The sequence below is a fragment of the Colletotrichum lupini genome, chromosome 8 (assembly GCF_023278565.1).
Source record: "Colletotrichum lupini chromosome 8, complete sequence".
NCBI lineage: Eukaryota > Fungi > Ascomycota > Sordariomycetes > Glomerellales > Glomerellaceae > Colletotrichum > Colletotrichum lupini.
The window spans coordinates 1096594-1113973 of record NC_064681.1 but is presented as its reverse complement, the minus strand read 5'-3'; the positions used below and the strand labels follow the sequence as shown (position 1 = coordinate 1113973).

The window sequence follows — 17380 nt, the reverse complement described above, 5'->3', positions numbered from 1 at the left end:
CCCCAAGTGCGACAACCAAAGAGCAGACAAACAGGAGACACCTAGGGGCAAGCCTGCAACAGTGAACTGAAAGCCCATGGAATAGGCGGGGGAAAGGTTCAAAGCTGAAGTTGGAGATAAATCAAAAGTGGGAAACTGATAAACTTGAAAAGAGCATAGAATAGTGGCCCGACCTATAGCAGAGAGCTGAAACATACCTTTGGGAGAGCACAACTCGGTGGCCGTTGACATCCTGAACCCATCTTGTCCTGACTTTGGCTTTTCGTACGCTGGCGTATTGAGCCCAGACATGAGCAGGTCATCGGCGTCGGAACGGGATCCTGTCGAGACGACCGAAATATCTGAAGAGTTGGACAAGGTTCTTCCAGTCATTGCAGGTCGGGATCGCGCCCGCAGGTACGCTGGTGGTTTGAACGACCGACCCAGACTCGCCATGGTTGATTCCTCCTTGATGATTCCTGATGATTCCTGGTGCTTGTGACGATTATTGTTCATGCCATGTGCTGTGCCGTGCCGTGCCCCTTGTCGTGTAAGGTGCTTGCCGCAGACTCTGTTTATAAGCAGAGGCGGGAAGGGAAATGGAAGCTTGACTAGATGAGGTTGAGGCTCATGCGGGCGCGGCGTGTCGGCGTCCTCGTCTTCGTCCTTCGTCTAGAATGAGATGTGCGTGCGTTCGTTTTCTTAGCCAACCGAATGAGGTTGGAATCCTGTGCTGGCGGGTATGGGCTTCCAAGGCTCCCTCTTTAACTGCACGTCGCCAGACGGGCGCAGGATCAGACCAGAGAAAGCGGGTAATTTGGTGGATATGTGAGGCCTGTGTGGAGGTGGATATCATGTAAGAGCAAGGGCATGTGTGTGCGGTGAGGGAGACAGTAGTCGCTCTTTCGTCCCCTCCCTCCGTGTTGCAGGTGATGGATTTCGACCTGACAGGGGCCCTGTTGTAATTGCGGAATGAATGGCTGCGATGTGCTTGAACTTGTGCCTCTGGCGTATCCTTTGCCCACTGGCTGTGGTAGGAAACCAGTCGCTGTTGCTGACTTGGAGTTGTTTCGTGTAGAAGGGGCCAAGTTTCGTCGGAGTAGTAGTTGCAGTGTTGTAGTTGAGGAAGGAAGGGTGTTGACGGATTTAAAGGCAGCCGCTATTTTTGGAGTGGAAGGTAAAAGTAATGCTTCGCTCCTTGGAGGCTTTTATTCATCAGGGCTCGGCTTGCATTCAGAAACAGGCTGGTACTCGTGTTGGGCAGACTGCAGGGTCCTCTATGTTCGAGCACAAAAGAGATGATCTTTCTGCAAAGGGTCAAGAGCAATGGATGGCATCGAAGGATCAACGACGAAGGCGCGTGGAAGGGTGTTGGCGTCTGGGTCTTGCTGGGTTTACGGAGTATCTCACATCTCAGAAGGTATCCATTCGAAATGGTGTGTGGGTTTTGGTGGGATGGTGCGAGATGCGGAGACCGACCAAACGGAATGAGGGAGGCAAGGGGGAAACGGTTTCGAGGGTCTTCTGTTGCTAGCTTCCATTGGGTTATTAATAAGGGCCGTTGACTGTTAGGTTGGCCGTTCCACTGCTCCGGGCACCTTATCTTGCTTCGGCCGTTGAGGTGACCGTATTGGAGGGGTCCAAAACCGTCGGACCCGAGTGCCGCAAACGAAATACGTACCTTGATAAAGCCGCGCAAGGTGGAAGGGACCGTACCTTAGGTACTCAGATGTCCGGAGCATTGTGGAATAAGTAACGTCTTTGGAATTTTAGAGTCCGGTCGGCTCAGTATCATAACCAACATGGTTCAATTTGTATCACAAAACCACCTTGTTGTTTGGCTGCACCTAGATATTCCATCTGCGTAAGTGCATTATCAATTCGAGGGTCCACATGGTAGGTATCTCGACAAACGTGCTCTTCGGTTCTCATCTCCAAGATCGAGCAGGCACCGTCTTTCCGCAAGGTGCCTTGGTAAAGTTCCCTCTCACCTGCATTGACTTACGACGTAGAGTGCGTACCTATCTTTGGATCGCACATGCAGCAAGGTACCTTAGTATTCGTGTGGTATCGTCATCAGCATGACAACTACGAGGCAGATGCTAGAGAGCCTCCCCGTGACAACATTCACATGGCAGCTCCTTTTAGCCTGTATACCCTGCGATCTGAGGTTCCTGCTGCGCAAGGAGCTCAGCCGCAAATTTGAGGTTGGCCATTTTCACCGCTTAACCTACACTATCTTGACTTACATCAGGAGCCAAATCATCCAGCTAGCACGGAACTGCTGCCGTCGATCTTTCATGTCGATCATCACCGGGTTTCCAAGCCTGACGAGAACCACACCGAGGCCTGTGACATCCAGTCGGATGAGCCCTCGTACACACACGAAAGAAGGTCGCTCTTATCAATCCTGATACCCATGGCTTAGAGCCTGTGGCTGCGCGAGCGGGCAAGTGGCAATTCCACGCATGTATGCCATGGAGGTAAGACTATTCTCCTACAAGACTATTCTCCTGTCGAGCTGGATGTAATAGTGGCTGCTGATTCAGACTGTCACCATTTGCCACCTGTCTTTAACTACTTGCGGCATCCAACAGCGATCGAAAGCCTTCTCCAGCCCAGCAGCTCCATTGCAAAGGATCCGACTGGGCCACCTGAAAGCCGACCCGCGCTGGACGGAGAGATAAAAGACATTCGGTTCAACGCTTCCGCACTGGCTACCCGGAGCCTGCTCGACAGAAACCGACCGTCGTCCAAACGTGTCGTTCAGCAGTTGTCTCTTTTACCCCTCATGCTTTCTCCTCCACTTGTCGCAGCATATGGACGGCATTGTCTCTGCTACGGTCCAAGTATCCATACAACCCCCTCCGCCTTCAGGCTTTCGGTCCTAGCCGATGAAACCTCCGCATCGTCGGGCGTTTATGACTTTTCACTCCGTCCCGCTGCTACCACTGGCGGGGCCCACGTTGGGAGAGACAGGGAGCGGAGGCTTTCGTCTTAGTGTACATAACGCTAGAGAAGGAACAGAGGCAGAGGTTGAGAGGGTCTTGGGATGCCCACTTGATTCATTCATGGGCCGTGATCCAATCACCCAATGCATGTCCTGGGCTTGACCTTTCAGGCTTTGAATCGGAAGCAGCAAAAACTGTGCTGATCTTGCCGCCGATCGCTTCCGCCTTCTCAAGTTTGAACAGCCGCAAGGCCGCAGATGCTTTTAATGGGTCGATTTCTTGCCCAAGGTTAGAAGCGTGAAAGGATACAGCGGGTGCTAGGCACCGCGAAACGGCGAGTCCTGTCGGCTCACTCCTATACCCTGGGTTTCCCGGCTTTGGTCGATACTGAAGTCTCACTTTGCCGACTGCCGCCTTCACTATCGTCGTTCGCTCTGGGTTTATAACAGGAGACGTCAAAGCGCACCGGCACCCCCCCCCCCCCCCCCCCCCCCCCCCCCCCCCCCCCCCCCCCCCCCCCCCCCCCCCCCCCCCCCGGCGCCCCCCCCCGCCCCCCCCCCACCCTCCCCCCCCCCCCCCCCCCCCCCCCCCCCGGGTCTTCCGTCGCTTACATCCCGCTTGCGGCTCTCCGACGGTGGGATGAAGGTCAAGCCTCAATGATGCCCGCCACCAAATGCCCTCTTAGATCCCGTCACGGACTTATTCCGCTAGTATTTGCGGCCCAAATTTCCAGTCTCTAAAGTGTTGTAACGCGAGGGCCGCTCAGGTGCATTGGGCCTATTCAAGAATGTTTGGCCGGATTTTTCTGAAGCGCGCTACCCTCGCCGATATCTGGTAGAGATAACCAGCGACGAGCGGGCTGTCAGGGTCGCCACAGACACTACGTCACAGCGCAGCGGAGACACGACGTTGCTTAGTGCCTGCGGGGTTGGAAAACATGACCCCTGGACCCCTTGCTTTTCCTATGTAGGACTTTTGAGGCGCCGGGCCTGGCGTGCCTGGCAGTCACGCAGTCAACTGCATCCATCTGGTCCAAAGAGCGGTAGAACGGCTCTGGTACGCTAGATTTAGGAGGAACACCTCCGGGCTGTGCATTGCTAGATGGAGACAGCGTTTTCATGCACCCACCGCACGGTACAGCACTCGGCTCAAGAGTTCCCTGAGGGTTTCTGGGGCCGTCCACGATGGGACGGATGAAAGGGACTTGAGGCGCAGCATTCTTGTAGAGTACCCCTTGGAGACAGACGATCTTGTAGGGAGGATCGAAACTCTAAGGAAGGCAGAAACGCGGGGCCGCTCACCTCCGGCAGGGACAGCTACGCCGGCGCCGACGACGGCGCGGCGTGTACGATTCAGTCGTCAGGGTTTTCGAAGGGGGGACACACGGTCCCCGTGTCAGTACCGGCCGGCCCCGGCTAAGGAAGACGGACGGGCGTCAGGTTGAGCATCGTTTGTTTTTCAGTAATCTATTCGTGACTTGATTCTTTTCAACGCAGGTCTAGTCACCGGTATAATCTCTCTGGCATCTCACGTGGATAACAACTGTTTCTCAAGTCTGGAACATGTTTGCAAGGGATATGGTGACAGTATTATTATGTGCCTATGGTGAGCAAGTAAGTCGGCAACCACGGATTTCTTTTCTCATTAACCTCACAGCCAAATCGGACATCTGGTGTCCGAAGACGGCGGCTGACTCTAGGGTCTCTCGTAGGATTGGAATTGGAAAGAAAGCAAAAAATACAAGATAAACCTCGCCAGGGTTTTGGTATCGTGTTTGCGGCAGAATTAAGATACTCCAGAACACCGGCCTCGTAACAACATTATCACCGGATCCCGAGCGTTCACCTCGACCACACACTCGCACAATGCCCACTTTCATCTACTCAGTAGACGAGCTCTATCACCCCTGGTGAAGTAGGCCACGGTTCGCTTTGAGTATTGTTTGTTTAGACCTTTCCACGGCCAGTGAAGCGGGTGCGGCGCTCGCGGTGTCTCCACCAGTAGGCGGCAGTCGCCAGCGCGCTGATGAGCCAGAGAAGAGCGTTGGCCAAGTCGACCCAAACGGCGTTCTTCATGCGCTGAATGCCGCTGTCGCCCTCTGCGTTCTCCTTGATGTACATCTGGCAGGTCAAAAGTTAGTATGAGTAATTATGGCGAGAGAGGGCAGTGGGTAGGTTTGCATAGGTAGGGAACTGGTTTCGGTGTACGTACATTGCCAAAGAGACCGAACAGGGCGATCCAGAGGATGAAGAGGATGGCATCCCAGATCCAGACAATGGCGAAGCGCAGGATGAAGGGGATGAAGTAGAGCAGAGCCGTTACGGCGGAGAGAGCGCCGACCACGACAGCAAAGACCTGTTTTTTCGGGGCGTTGTTAGTCCTCGTTTCTGCATCCGAGACTCCCTATTTTTTTGTTTTTGGAGCATAGGAGATTTTCTCACCCATTTCCCGTCGGTGTAGCTCCCTTCACTTCTAGCGCGGTTGAGGTCGACGGCGTAGAGGCCGCATACGGTGACGGCCAGAACGAACTGGAAGAAGTGGAGGACGGAGAAGGCGAGGTAGCTCGCTGCCATGCCGAAGAGGCCCATCTCGGACTACGTTTTATCAGTGGTTGACGGCTAGATTGGAGGAGTCGTATGTGTTGGGTAAGAGTTTTTGCGGATTTGGAAGTGTTGGTTTAGCGGAACGATGAGTTGAGGTTGGGATGAGCGATGGTGGCAGCTTCACCAGGGTAGGCTGGAAGGGAGAGGGGGGTCTTATTCAAATTAAGGCTGCTGCGAACGAAGTTTTTTTTTTCTCTTCTACGGGAACAGGCGTAGTGGTGAAGGCAACCTTGGCAGGTAATGATGACACCAACCTAAAGTCGAGCAAGGTGATTTAAGGTGGGCAGGGTCAGATGGAAGGGTAGCAGCGCCAGTTGGTTTAATCACACCACGAGGAGGGCGCTAGGGTGTGGGAAAGACACAAACAGGTTGATCGCCATCTTGCTTGTCTCAAACCGGCCGGATTCCCTCCAAGTCCCCCAACTCCCAGCGCGTCCTCGGTACCTAGGAAAAAAGAGGTCAAGAAAATCTGGGAAGATATGAGTTGGTCCCCTATGACGCAGCACGAGGCCTTTAGCGCGGACGACGAGCCAGTCAGAAACGCGACTACTCCTCTAGGTGGGAGGTTCGCGTAGTTTTGGTGCAGGGGCCCAGGGGGGTGCTGTCATTGCTGTCATTGGATGTGGCCGTCTTCTTAGCCCTGAGAGGTTCCCGGTCTGCTCCTTGAGGTGTTGTTCAGGCCAGGGCTTGAGGGCTCAAGGTCACTGGCTCATGGAGCTATCGACGGGCAGGTGTCAGTCAGAGCAGCTGCCGCAGCTTGGAAACTCTGCACGTTTGCTCTGCTGGCCTGCGTCAGGGGAAGGTGCATCGAGGACGTCAGACCTGTCAGGCACGAGATGAGATGCCTCTACTGTTTGGAACCAAGAAGGAGGAACTCGACCTCATTAACACGATGAGTTGACTAGGTATGCAGTAAGGTAAGGTGGGCATCATCGGCAGCATCTGAGCAGATTAGCAGTCTCACTTCAGCTGTGCCAGACAGTCACCTGGCCCTAGTAGCACAGCGCTTCCATGACACTGGTCGACTGGGCCCTCGGACGATGTGACATGACACTACTATGTAATTTGACCTACATTCTGATGTTTTGAGCACTTCCGACCCAAGTACTCCTCCCTGTTGTCGTTGCTCCTGGACGGCCCGAATCTGGCAGTGTTGGAAACAAACCTCGGACGGCACCTGCCTAATGATGACATTTGTGATCGATCTTTCATGTTTCTCATGTTGCTGACTGGCCATGTTTCTGAGCTGCTGATGAAGACTGCCCGCAAGACTGGGTGAACCGAAGCGCTGGGTTCCTACCAAGGTAGATCAATATACGGACACTCGGTACACCCAGGCGGGCCATTCTTCACCTCGGCAGGTACGAGAGTTAGACTCAGTGTTAGAAGCTATTTCCTGGCATGCTCTACATGTTGCTCTTGCTTCTCCTCACCACATATCCACTTCCACATGCAGGATAAGGACGGAATTGTTAGTCAGTTCTCGGTGAAGAGAGCAACCTGGATTAGTTGACCTTGACTTGATGCTGCTTTCCACTTACGCCCAAAGGCGCGCGCATGTTGGCCCAAAGGTGGGCAGGTCCGAGCCTACCCAACGACATGCCTCGGATGCCGCAATCCTCCCCCGCAGAGGCCACATCCGACGATGCCCATTGCCGCGGTGCACCCATCTACAGAATGCGAATACTCCGTACACACTACCATTAACCAGATCCAGTCCACAACCTTGTTGTTCATCTCATCCGTTCCGCAGCGTAAACGTTGACCTCTCGCTCGTTGACTTCCCCTCCAACTCGTATAGCAACACGAGACAAGCAGAGACAACACAATGACGGAATCACGCCCCAAAGTCGACCTCCCCACGCCCCCCTTCCACCAGATCCCAGGTCTCCCCAACTTCCGCGACGCCGGCGGCTATCCCGTCGATGCCCTCCCGGCCGGCCGCATCGTCAAGCCCGGCATCCTCTTCCGCTCCGCCGAGCCCTCCCGCCTCACCGACGACGGCGTCGCTCGCCTCCAGAACCTCAACATCACCCACGTTTACGACCTCCGCTCCGCCATTGAGCTCGAGCGCCTCGCAAAGGCTGGCACGAGCTGCGACGTCCGCGAGTGGCCCGGCGCCACCCGCATCTTTGTCCCTGTCTTTCGGGACATGGACTACGGCCCCGAAGCTATTGCCTTACGGTACCGGAATTACTCTAGTAACGGGCCCGAGGTGAGTTTCTTCTTCTGCAAGCCACTCTGTGAGATTATGTGTGAAAATTCTAAAACAAACGTTTCCGTAGGGCTTCACAAAGGCCTACACCGACATCCTCCGCGCCGCTTCGGAGGCAGACCACCCCAACGACCCCTTCCACACCATCCTTTCTCACCTCGCCTCCACCGAACCCCCGACTCCGCTGCTCATCCACTGCACCGCTGGCAAGGACAGGACGGGAATCATCTGCGCCCTCATTCTCAGCCTCTGCGGCGTCTCGGACGAGGTCGTGGCCCACGAGTACAGCCTCACCGACATTGGTCTCCAGGATCGGAGGGAGGAGATTATTCAGCACCTTCTCGCTACCGAGGCCATGAAGGGGAACCCCGAGGGGGCTAGGCGCATGATTGGATCTCGGTATGTGCTTGCTCACCATCACTCAATCACCTACTGTACCTATTGCTAAACCCCGCTTAGGAAAGAAAACATGCTTGCAACGCTGGCTGCACTCCGCGAGGAGTACGGTTCGGTCGAGGCGTATGTCCAGAATAGATGTCGTCTCTCGCCAGACGACATCAGCCGTATCAGGTCAAACCTGGTAGCAAGTGCTGATGACGGACGTAAAGTAGTCGACTGGGTCTCACATACAAAATATTTGCTTTGATAGAAAAAAAAAGGGCTTATTGGAAGGAATAAAATGCATTTCTTGCTGGGCTGGATTGAAGCTTCATCCTTTGAAGCACGCCCCTCCGCTTGAGTCCGTCGTCATATAGGGTTACATGTATATAGGTACAGTTGATAGACACAGACGCTTTATCGTAAAGCGTCCACACGAGAACTGAGCCAACATGACTTCAGTTCATCTTCTGATTGGTTTTAGTGGCTGTTTTTGAGCCGCTTCTCCTCCTCCAGCGTGCCGTCGCCGGGTGTGATGTAGTCGGCAATAGGCAGTAAGGTCTGGGTTGGACACGTTCAAGGCACCGATATGGGAATCTTCGTCTCGCCCTTCCTGCGGTCATAGAAGGGGACACCGTATCTCCAGCCGACGCCTCCTCTGCTGCGGCCGTTCTTTCCGACGGTCTCGACATTCATCTCCTTGAATCTGAACTCGAAACGACCGGTATCAACACGCGTCGTCTCCTCCTCGACCTTTTCGAGACGCTTGCGCTCTCTCTCGACCAACCTGTCCTCCTGTGCCCTCGTCTCGGCGCGGAACTTGCGCGTCAGCTCAGCTCTGTCGCCGCCGTTGGCGGCCGCCCTCCTCATGTCAATGAGCTCCTTGTGCGGTGAGCGATCGTCAATCGAAAGCATGTTTCTATGGAAGGCCTTTGCGGCGTCTTCTCTATTGAATTGCCGCGACTCAGACACGGGCACGAAGAGTTGTTGCATCGTGAGCTTGTGGACGTGGATCTCATTCACGGGCTCGTGGGGCCTCTGGTCTCTTCCTGCGTCCGACAGGTAAGTCTGGGGAAGCATGCTCATGATGGCCTGGGCATAAGGTCGAGCTAGTGGTTTGCGCTGCGAAGAAGGTTCCTCAAGTCAGCAAAGACTGTATACGTCTGAAATGATGTGCGAAACATGAGTTGAGAATTTAAAGAGTAGCAAATCAGAGAGGCTCGCAGTGCCAAGGTGTAACCATATGTTGCGTCTTCAAGACTAATCGAATTTTGGAAAGTTGATCATCATGATGCTGGGGTGGGTGGAGGATGAATCCACCGAAGGGGGGATTTGATGGATTAAATGAATGGTTATGCTTACCTCTGTTACCCACTGCTTCTCGATCTCCTTCATCCGCACTACGGCAGCGACGCGGCGAACATCGATACCCAGCTCCGCTGAGACGAGCTTCAGCGACTGCTTGGCCACCGTGACCCTCCGGTAGACCTCGTCCCTCAGCCTCTCGCTCAGCACGGGTTCGCTCCGGAAGAACGGGTTCATCGGGAACGGCTGGTCCCTGGAGCCGCCCAAGTAATAGACACCATTCTCAGAGTCTCTCAGTTTGGCACCTCTACCAAGCTTGAAGAACTCGTGCATCCTGTGCTGCGCCTTGCTCCTTCTCGACTGGACCGGCGTCGTCGAAAAGGCGCATCGCGAGCCCGCATACGCGGCGGCGGACGCATCGCACCACTTGGTCGCGAGGACCAATGGCGACAATGACGAGCCCGCTCGTGCCGACATTGTGTGCAAAGCAAGAAAAAAAAAGGGGGTATTATCTCGACGCAGAAGGTGCGCCGTGGATTGCACCGATTTTACGGCGAAGCAACCATTTGGGAGCTTGAGTAAAACGTGGGTGTGGTTGTTTTGTGAAGAAGGGAGACTTTTTAAAGCTCCGACCAATTTTTCTCTCGTTTTCTTAGGAGAACGCGCACGGACCACATCGCGGATAATTTGCCTTGCTCAATTGGCCTTGTGCCTCAGGACAGAACAGGACCGAAAACCGTCTCCCAAGCTCCGGACTCAGACCCACCTACCGGTCTTCAACATCCGTCTTCCGGTTATCAGATAATCCCGTCTTGTCCCTCCCGTTAAGTACAATCGATAGAACTCAGATAGGGTGAACTCGGGTCTGGTCAGGCACCTCTCGTCATTTTCTTTACCGTGCAAAAGTCTCTAGAGATCACAATTGAGCCATATCCTTCACCTCAATACAGTATACCTACCAGGCCAAACATGAAGTCACGATCAATGCGTGTCATCTCAGCAAAATCCTCTATTATATGCGTTGCTGAATCCATTATGATTATTCTCTCATGCATACGCGCTCTATGGTATCATTCTGCGCGTCCCTCTTCGTATATTCTATGCGGGGCATCTCTTAAACCGAACCGTTGCGTCCATGCAACCAAACGACGAGTAGACTTGGACAAAATGCAGGTCCCTTGCAACAGAGATGAGCACCAAGCCTGCTATAATCATACCTAAGAGCGGAGTCCGTCTGTTGCCGTCATGTTCATTAAGCCAAGTCTCATGAGAGACCATTGGGAAAAAAAGACTCATTAAAGGCTCGCAGTACCACCAATACTGTGGCCTTCAGCAAAAATTGTGGCGAAAGCCGTTGTCGCATAACCACTGTTCCCTGCTAACGCTTCTGGGCGTTATTGCATTTCTATGCTGGCACCGAAGTCATCGACAATCGATTCTTCTTTGCTTTCGTCTTCAATGCGGCCGATTTCTTGGCTTCAGCCTCGTCATTCTGCTGAGAAAAGTCTTTCCATCTCCTCCAGCCATCAAAATCAATGAGTGCTTGCATGCAACCCCATTCCATGACCTTCCTCTCTAGCCAAACGAAGTTCACGGGCTATAGTTATCACGTTAGTATGGTGGACTAGTAGGCATTGAAGTGTAGATGAGTACTAACCTTCGTAAGGAAATCGTTGCAGCCAGCCGCCAAGGCCTCGTGCCTGTCGCTTTGGAGGGAGCTGGCAGTAAGGGCCACGATAATCACCGGACTTTTGAAGAGCTCCATATTGGTCAACTTGTCCTTCTCCTCGGGCTCGCCATTCGGGGCTTCAGGTGCGCTACCTGCCGACGAAGAGAAGACACCAATCGAGTTGACTCTCTCCAATCTGCGGATCTCCCGAGTGGCTTCCAATCCGCTCATGATGGGCAGTTGAATGTCCATCAGAACAAGATGGAAACCTCCGGTCCTCCACATGGTGACGGCATCTCGGCCATTGACCGCCGTTTTCCACCTAACCTTCAGACGCTTGACGAAAGCCTCAAGCAGCTTGAGGTTGATCGGGTTGTCCTCTACGATCAACACGTTGATAGGCGGTACACCGCCATTCAATATGCCAGCGGGCAGAGTTGGATGATCTACCGTTTTCTTCTTTTTAGGCCGAGAACTTGCTGGCCTAGGAGAAGCAATCCTGGGCGGGGGAGTCGCAACTCTCGCAGGCTGTACTTCCGGAGCGGGCGGTGTCGGAAGCGGTGGAGCAGCCGGTTGGGCGTTGGATTGCTCCGAAGTGTTCGACTGCGTCCGAGAAGGCGGTAGGCGTGGGTGGAATGAGTGGGTGGGATGTGCGGCAGCAGCAGCTGCGGCCGCCATGGATTGTGCATTGACTTGGTTCAGTATCGTAGGTGAGGAGGTATGGGTTCTCCCAAGACGAGGGCGTTCTGGGCGTTCCCTGTAAGCACGAGACCTCGTGCCTCCCGGCGAGGGTATTGGCGGTACTTGGCCTGTACCGAGAATTGCGATCGAGTGTTGAGTATGCGCAGTGAGGGCATGCGCTGGATGAACTGGATGGGCAGGATGCGCGGGATGTGTTGCAGGGACGGTAACAGGAGCTACAACCGGCACTGGTAGATTTGGTGACGGCAGAGCAGCCGCATTTGCAACCGGAGGGAAATATCCCTCGCCAGCTTCGGATGGCCGGCCTTCGTCGTTGTAGTAAATTGTTGTAGCATGAGTTGGGGCGCGCGGTGATGGCCTCGGTGTGCGCCGGGCTGGGATATCAATCACCAGAGCCTCTTCGACATTCTGACCACCAGGGAAGTATGCATCGAGTGTACGGCCCACGGGCTCCTCGGGGCCAAGCATACGATCTTGTCTCTGCTCTCGCGGGCATATCCGTAGTGTGAGATCGGGGGAATCGAAATGCCTGCCCAACGAGTTGGCGTACTTTCGTAAAATCATGTCGCGCACGTCATCGACCAGGTCGTCCTCGTTGACAGTGATGAGTGTGGCAGAAGCACCGGGGCGCCTAACCCAGACCTTGCGGGTGACCATGTTTGCGATGTTGGGGAGCAAAGAATCGGCGCTGGCTGGCCTAGCTTCGTTTTCGACACGTCCTTCGAGCAGATTTCGAATCAGAGTGGTTTGACGATTAGGTATAAGACTTTGTCGTCGGGGAGGCGCCTCTGGGCGGGAGGACAAGGGCGAACTCGGTAGGATGGCGGTTGCGAGAGGCGTCGGGGTGCCGAGGGCATGGCTGAGGGGATCGTGTTGATCGTCGTTGAGGTCCTCGGCAGAGACCGCCTGAAGGGTAACGGTGGGAGCTGCGCCAAATTTTGGCGGTAGTGGCTGGTGCGAGTGATCCGACTGCGATAGATGAAGTCTCTGTTTTGGTTCGTCAAATCCGGGTGGGGTTTGGTCCTCGTGGATGCTTGGGAGGTTGTTGAGGGTAGTGGGAGCTGCGGTAGGAGGAGTGGTTGTGGTTGCGGTTGTGGTTGTTGCGGCTGGGCGTAGATCGTTGCTGGCAGTCAGTTCGCTAGCTAAGCGTCCTTGAGACGCGGCGGGCGGCATTGGGGCCAGCGAGTCACGGTCGAGGTCGAGGTCGGGGTGTGGCTTATGAGCGTCCTGATCGTCCCCAGTCCCGGTCGAGTTGTCTCTGACCTTGTTGCTGGCGCTGGCGCTGCTTGCGGGTCTTTGTTCGTTGTTGGTACCCGTAGTAGTTGTGACTATGGGATTCTCTTCCCTTACTAAAACCTCGTCGCTGCTGAGAGGTGCATCATGAAAGTTATTTTCTTCATCACCATGACTGTCGTGATTGATTTGGGGCTCGTGGCGTTGTTTTTGTTGGTGGTCCAATAGATGGGACTTGCTTGAGGACGACGACTGTGGCGGGAGCTGCCCTTCCTCACTGTCGGCTTCACCCTCTGCAGCCCCAGCAGCGGAACCCTCAGCCGTAATTGCCTTCAATTTCGGCTGCAGCAAGTGGTCGCCATGGCTGCTGCCGGGGGGTTGTAGTGTGGTGGACTGTGGCTGTGTCTGAAGGTGATGGTGTGGCTCGTGTGGAGTCGGCGAGCGCGAGGGCAAGGGCGAGATTGGCGTGTGAGGCGGGTGCTGGGAGCTTGCTCTGGACCTTGGAGCCGAAGCGGATGCAACGGCCGAGGATTGCCGTGTGAGACTCGTCCCATCAGTTGCCTGGGAGTTGTGAGCATCGCCGGTGCTCTTGTTGGAAGCTAGAGATGGGGCAGCCGAATTCCTCCGTGAGAACTTTGCCCGGAGACGAGCTCTGATATCCCCAGCAGTACCCATGGGTATGGGAGGGTCACATTCAGCGTGCGAATGGGGGCGAGGCTTTTTTTTCTTCCTTTGGGACGGGACGGTACGGTGTACGACGGTACGTTGCTGAAATGAAATTCGGTGTGGTATCGTGTCTTGCGCGTCTTGTCGCGTGGTCGCCGCCGTTGCCGTGGACGTGATGGCAGCCGTGTGCCGATGGACTTTTGTTCCGGCGGGTCGTCGTTTCCTTGGATGATGGATCAAGTGGACTGAGGTTGAGACACGCCGAGAGGAGGAGGAACGGATGGGACGGGTGGCATGAGAGGTGGGTGAATAAGTGGTATCAGGTGCCTCGTACTGTAGCCTCTCTGACTGCGGCGAAGAAGAGGAAGAGGATGAGGGGGGAAGGGCGATTCTTCCAACGTAGATGGACACGGTGAAATACGGTATGATACGGTGAGGTGAGTTGACAAAAGTGGAATGTAAGTGTGGTAAGTACAGAGTATTAAAGGGGGATGACGGGCACCTGGGGAATTGAGAGGCAAGACAAGACAAGAAAGAAGATGTGATAAATGAGTGAGTGAGATGGGCCTAGGATATCCCAAAAAGGAAGACCGGGCAAAATCTCAGAATGAAAAGACAGAGAGGAATGAGAGGGTAATGGGGTTGAAAACTTGAGATACCCAACTCAGTACTCAGAGACAAGAGGCAGAGACTAAACGGGAAAAAGAAAGACGATGCAACAGAAAACAAGTAGAAATGGTGCAAGATGCCTAGCTTTGCCGTCCACTAAGTCAATGCGAATGGATGTGAACCACCAGATCAAGTCCAGTCAAGCACCAGTGGGCTGGCTGGCTGTCATATCCCGGTGTCGCGCTGGGTTGTAACTTGTAGAGGGAGACTCGAGAGACAGAGACACAAAATCACAGACAACACAGAACATCCAGATATGCCTTGACAGCCCAATATTACCATTCATTCGTAGAGAGACAAAGAGCAAACGACGCGTGGGATGGGATACCCATGCGGCTGCCACGCCTTGCAAAGTGCAAGCCCACATGAATGGTCCATGGATCCGTAGACCATCCGTAAAAAGGCACCTAACCGGCTTCAATGTCCGGCTCAAATCCTGCTTTTTTCCCTCCTTTGTATCTCATTTCCCGTTAACAGCCAACGTTTTTCTCGCCTTCCCCCCTATTAATTGGCCGTATTGCTCTCTGCGCCAGGCCACGTCGATGTGCCTCCGCCCCACCCCCAATAAACAGCCAATTGGCCTGCTTTGAGCAGCCCGACTCTCCCGTCCAAGGTACCTTACTCAAGTGCTCCATACCTCAGTATTGTCACTTATGGAGGATATGGACATCGAAAAAAGCGGACAATTCCACTAAACGCCCTATTAATTCCTTGTGCAAGGACAAGAGCCTGAGGATATCCTCGTTCCCCAGCCACAAACTAAGCTCCCCAGTACCGTGCCCTTCCATCGAGATCTTGCACCCGCCTGGCCCGAAACCAAGGATATATCGGCTGGTAGGCAAAACGTCGATCTTCGACAAGGTGTTCTGCAAGTCGTGGATCCAGTGCTTTCGTGGGGTTCTGCAAGTTATCAAATCGTGCGAGTGCATTTCGTCCTGCAGTCATATTATCCGAAAAGATGTACATCTGGATTTGCGTTCGCACCCAGGAGGGACTTCCTTACTTGAGGTACACAAGTACCCTGTCCCTACCTTTGTCGCGACCCACATTTTAAACAGTGACATCTTTCATTGCTGAAGGTAATTGTAACCAGACACCAACATCTACAGTCTCGTCTAATCCACTTTGGTGCCTTCATCTACGGAACTCAACTAAAGCCAGGTTTCCTCATATCGTATCTGTGATATTATACGCCTACCATTTATACTTGATTCCGAAAGCACCTGGCCTGAAGTGAAGATGCCCTCCTTCACAGAGCCTGAGCATCAGTCGCAAAGTCTGCCCTTCGAGAAGCCGACGCCACGTCCACCCAGGTCGCCAACAGTAGCCAAGAATATCCGGTCTCGAAACCGTCGTCGAGAGTATCTAGAGAGACATCCAAAGTACTTTTCTGACGCTGAACACGAGCTGGCAGGTCCGTCTCTCCGCATACCCTTTCTTCCTTTTTTCTTGAGCGGTCTTGGTGACTTGGACATGCGGGATTTGGTTTCACTTCACTATCAACTTAGCTAATGTTCTTGCCAGACCCCCTACTATATGACAGCTTGGTTCGCAAATTCCAGACACCAGCCGAGCGTGAGGTCGAAGGCAAGGCCAAGGGCTACTCTGGAGTTCTAGAGAGCTCCCTGCTCAGGGGCGAGGCTCGTCTTGCCGACTTGAAATCATCAACTGATGACACTACAACGTCGGAGCCCGCGAGAGATTTCACAACTGAAGCCGATCTTTCCAAAACAAAGACAAAGGAAGAGGGCCTTCAGAGATGGCATGAGTTTCTCACGGAACGTTTTGTCCGAGGCCACGACGAGGATTTCGATTACAGTCTGATCGACGACAACGAAGACTACGACGTCATGGAGAGACGTGATGCCGAGGAAGCCTGGTTCGATGAAGAGGATCCCGAGTGGGCCAGCAATGCAGACGAGGGAGCCCAAACCACACGGGGCCAAACCGGCATTCAGGACTTCTGAACAGCTGCTGCGCGGCTGGTTGAGCCGAACCAGCACTGTCAGCTGTCTGCGCATCAAAGAAAAGACCAAGAGAAGACTGGAACACATGATGGCGAGCCAAAGCGCAGTCATCATTGGCGGTTCTGCATTCAAGCTCCCTTACGAGCCGCACCACTGCCACTGCGCTTCTGAGACTTAGGTTATATCGCCGTGCCTTGATGAATGCTAATGTGCGGCTGACCCTTATTCTCAGCAGTCGGGCGTGAGAGGGAGAACAATATCGATGATCAAGCTTTGGACCCAAAGAGGACGTACCTTCATGTCCTCACTTCAGGCTTCCAGACTTTTCCATCCCACGATGCTGAGCAACCCGTTCGGCCTCCACGAACCTTGCTGACGCCGTGGAGGAAGGTCCATAGGCGAGCAGACCGCAACACTGCCTAATTACAAGTTCATTGAGCCACCTTTGGCTCAGTGGTGCAAGCGACGGCGTATCGTAGCCATGGAGTCACAAAGACTACCAATAAGCTACCGACGGGGTTCGAATCCTACGCTGCCTTGTGATTTCGGCGGTAAAGCTTGGGTAGCGCGGGGTCTCATCCTGAAAGGGGCGAGATTGAGCGTCCAACATTATTTTCTTGAATTTTTTGGTATTTATTTACTATCCGAAACATATCTCAGTCGAAATCAAAATACGATAGAAATCAGGTTGGACGCTCAAAAGAAGTGCCTTACGCCGTCAATATGACTTCACCAGGACCAGCATGGCACACAAGAGATTGGTTTTGCATCTCCCAAGAAAGTCCACGGTAGGCCCACCGCAGCATCATGCACCTGTATTGGATTGCAACTGTCACCAGTGTCCAGGTTCAGTCCTCCAACTCGTGGTGCGGGTGGGGGGTGTGCCCAGGATGGGGTAAACCGGGAAAATGCGCTGGGTAAATTCAAAGGCCGCTGGCTAGTCGTCCCGTGTTCCACTCTACCGGGCCAACATCACCACTTTCACATTCATCCAGACGCCTGAACCCTTTTGACGGTGGAGAATACTCGAGGGCAGCTATTTG

The 17380-nt window shown here is 54.0% G+C and overlaps 7 protein-coding genes across 7 annotated transcripts; 3 read left to right on the top strand and 4 right to left on the bottom strand.

Annotated features, from left to right (window-relative positions):
• Window positions 1–1872: 1872 nt before the first annotated feature.
• CLUP02_14837 (uncharacterized protein) lies at window positions 1873–3197 on the top strand (the record flags this gene model as incomplete). The annotated part of the gene is made up of 5 exons (XM_049293763.1): window positions 1873–1992; window positions 2079–2330; window positions 2371–2449; window positions 2514–2979; window positions 3116–3197. The coding sequence occupies 5 exons, from the start codon at window positions 1873–1875 to the stop codon at window positions 3195–3197; spliced, it is 999 nt and encodes a 332-aa protein (XP_049150909.1).
• A 1679-nt stretch (window positions 3198–4876) lies between these two features.
• CLUP02_14836 (uncharacterized protein) lies at window positions 4877–5913 on the bottom strand (the record flags this gene model as incomplete). The annotated part of the gene is made up of 4 exons (XM_049293762.1): window positions 4877–5050; window positions 5142–5285; window positions 5372–5524; window positions 5863–5913. 4 exons carry the CDS (start codon window positions 5911–5913, stop codon window positions 4877–4879), a joined length of 522 nt encoding a protein of 173 aa, XP_049150908.1.
• A 1070-nt stretch (window positions 5914–6983) lies between these two features.
• Window positions 6984–8394, top strand: CLUP02_14835 (tyrosine phosphatase; the record flags this gene model as incomplete). The annotated part of the gene is made up of 4 exons (XM_049293761.1): window positions 6984–7004; window positions 7335–7748; window positions 7819–8147; window positions 8208–8394. 4 exons carry the CDS (start codon window positions 6984–6986, stop codon window positions 8392–8394), a joined length of 951 nt encoding a protein of 316 aa, XP_049150907.1.
• Window positions 8395–8702: 308 nt separating this feature from the next.
• Window positions 8703–9908, bottom strand: CLUP02_14834 (uncharacterized protein; the record flags this gene model as incomplete). The annotated part of the gene is made up of 2 exons (XM_049293760.1): window positions 8703–9248; window positions 9489–9908. 2 exons carry the CDS (start codon window positions 9906–9908, stop codon window positions 8703–8705), a joined length of 966 nt encoding a protein of 321 aa, XP_049150906.1.
• A 236-nt stretch (window positions 9909–10144) lies between these two features.
• On the bottom strand, window positions 10145–10465 carry CLUP02_14833 (uncharacterized protein; the record flags this gene model as incomplete). The annotated part of the gene is made up of 3 exons (XM_049293759.1): window positions 10145–10205; window positions 10264–10340; window positions 10391–10465. 3 exons carry the CDS (start codon window positions 10463–10465, stop codon window positions 10145–10147), a joined length of 213 nt encoding a protein of 70 aa, XP_049150905.1.
• Window positions 10466–10836: 371 nt separating this feature from the next.
• Window positions 10837–13997, bottom strand: CLUP02_14832 (response regulator receiver domain-containing protein; the record flags this gene model as incomplete). The annotated part of the gene is made up of 3 exons (XM_049293758.1): window positions 10837–11028; window positions 11089–13803; window positions 13962–13997. 3 exons carry the CDS (start codon window positions 13995–13997, stop codon window positions 10837–10839), a joined length of 2943 nt encoding a protein of 980 aa, XP_049150904.1.
• A 1331-nt stretch (window positions 13998–15328) lies between these two features.
• CLUP02_14831 (coiled-coil domain-containing protein) lies at window positions 15329–17340 on the top strand (the record flags this gene model as incomplete). Its single annotated transcript, XM_049293757.1, has 9 exons — window positions 15329–15378; window positions 15464–15531; window positions 15605–15784; window positions 15895–16270; window positions 16329–16456; window positions 16573–16727; window positions 16768–16938; window positions 16998–17125; window positions 17184–17340. The coding sequence occupies 9 exons, from the start codon at window positions 15329–15331 to the stop codon at window positions 17338–17340; spliced, it is 1413 nt and encodes a 470-aa protein (XP_049150903.1).
• Between the last annotated feature and the right edge of the window lie 40 nt (window positions 17341–17380).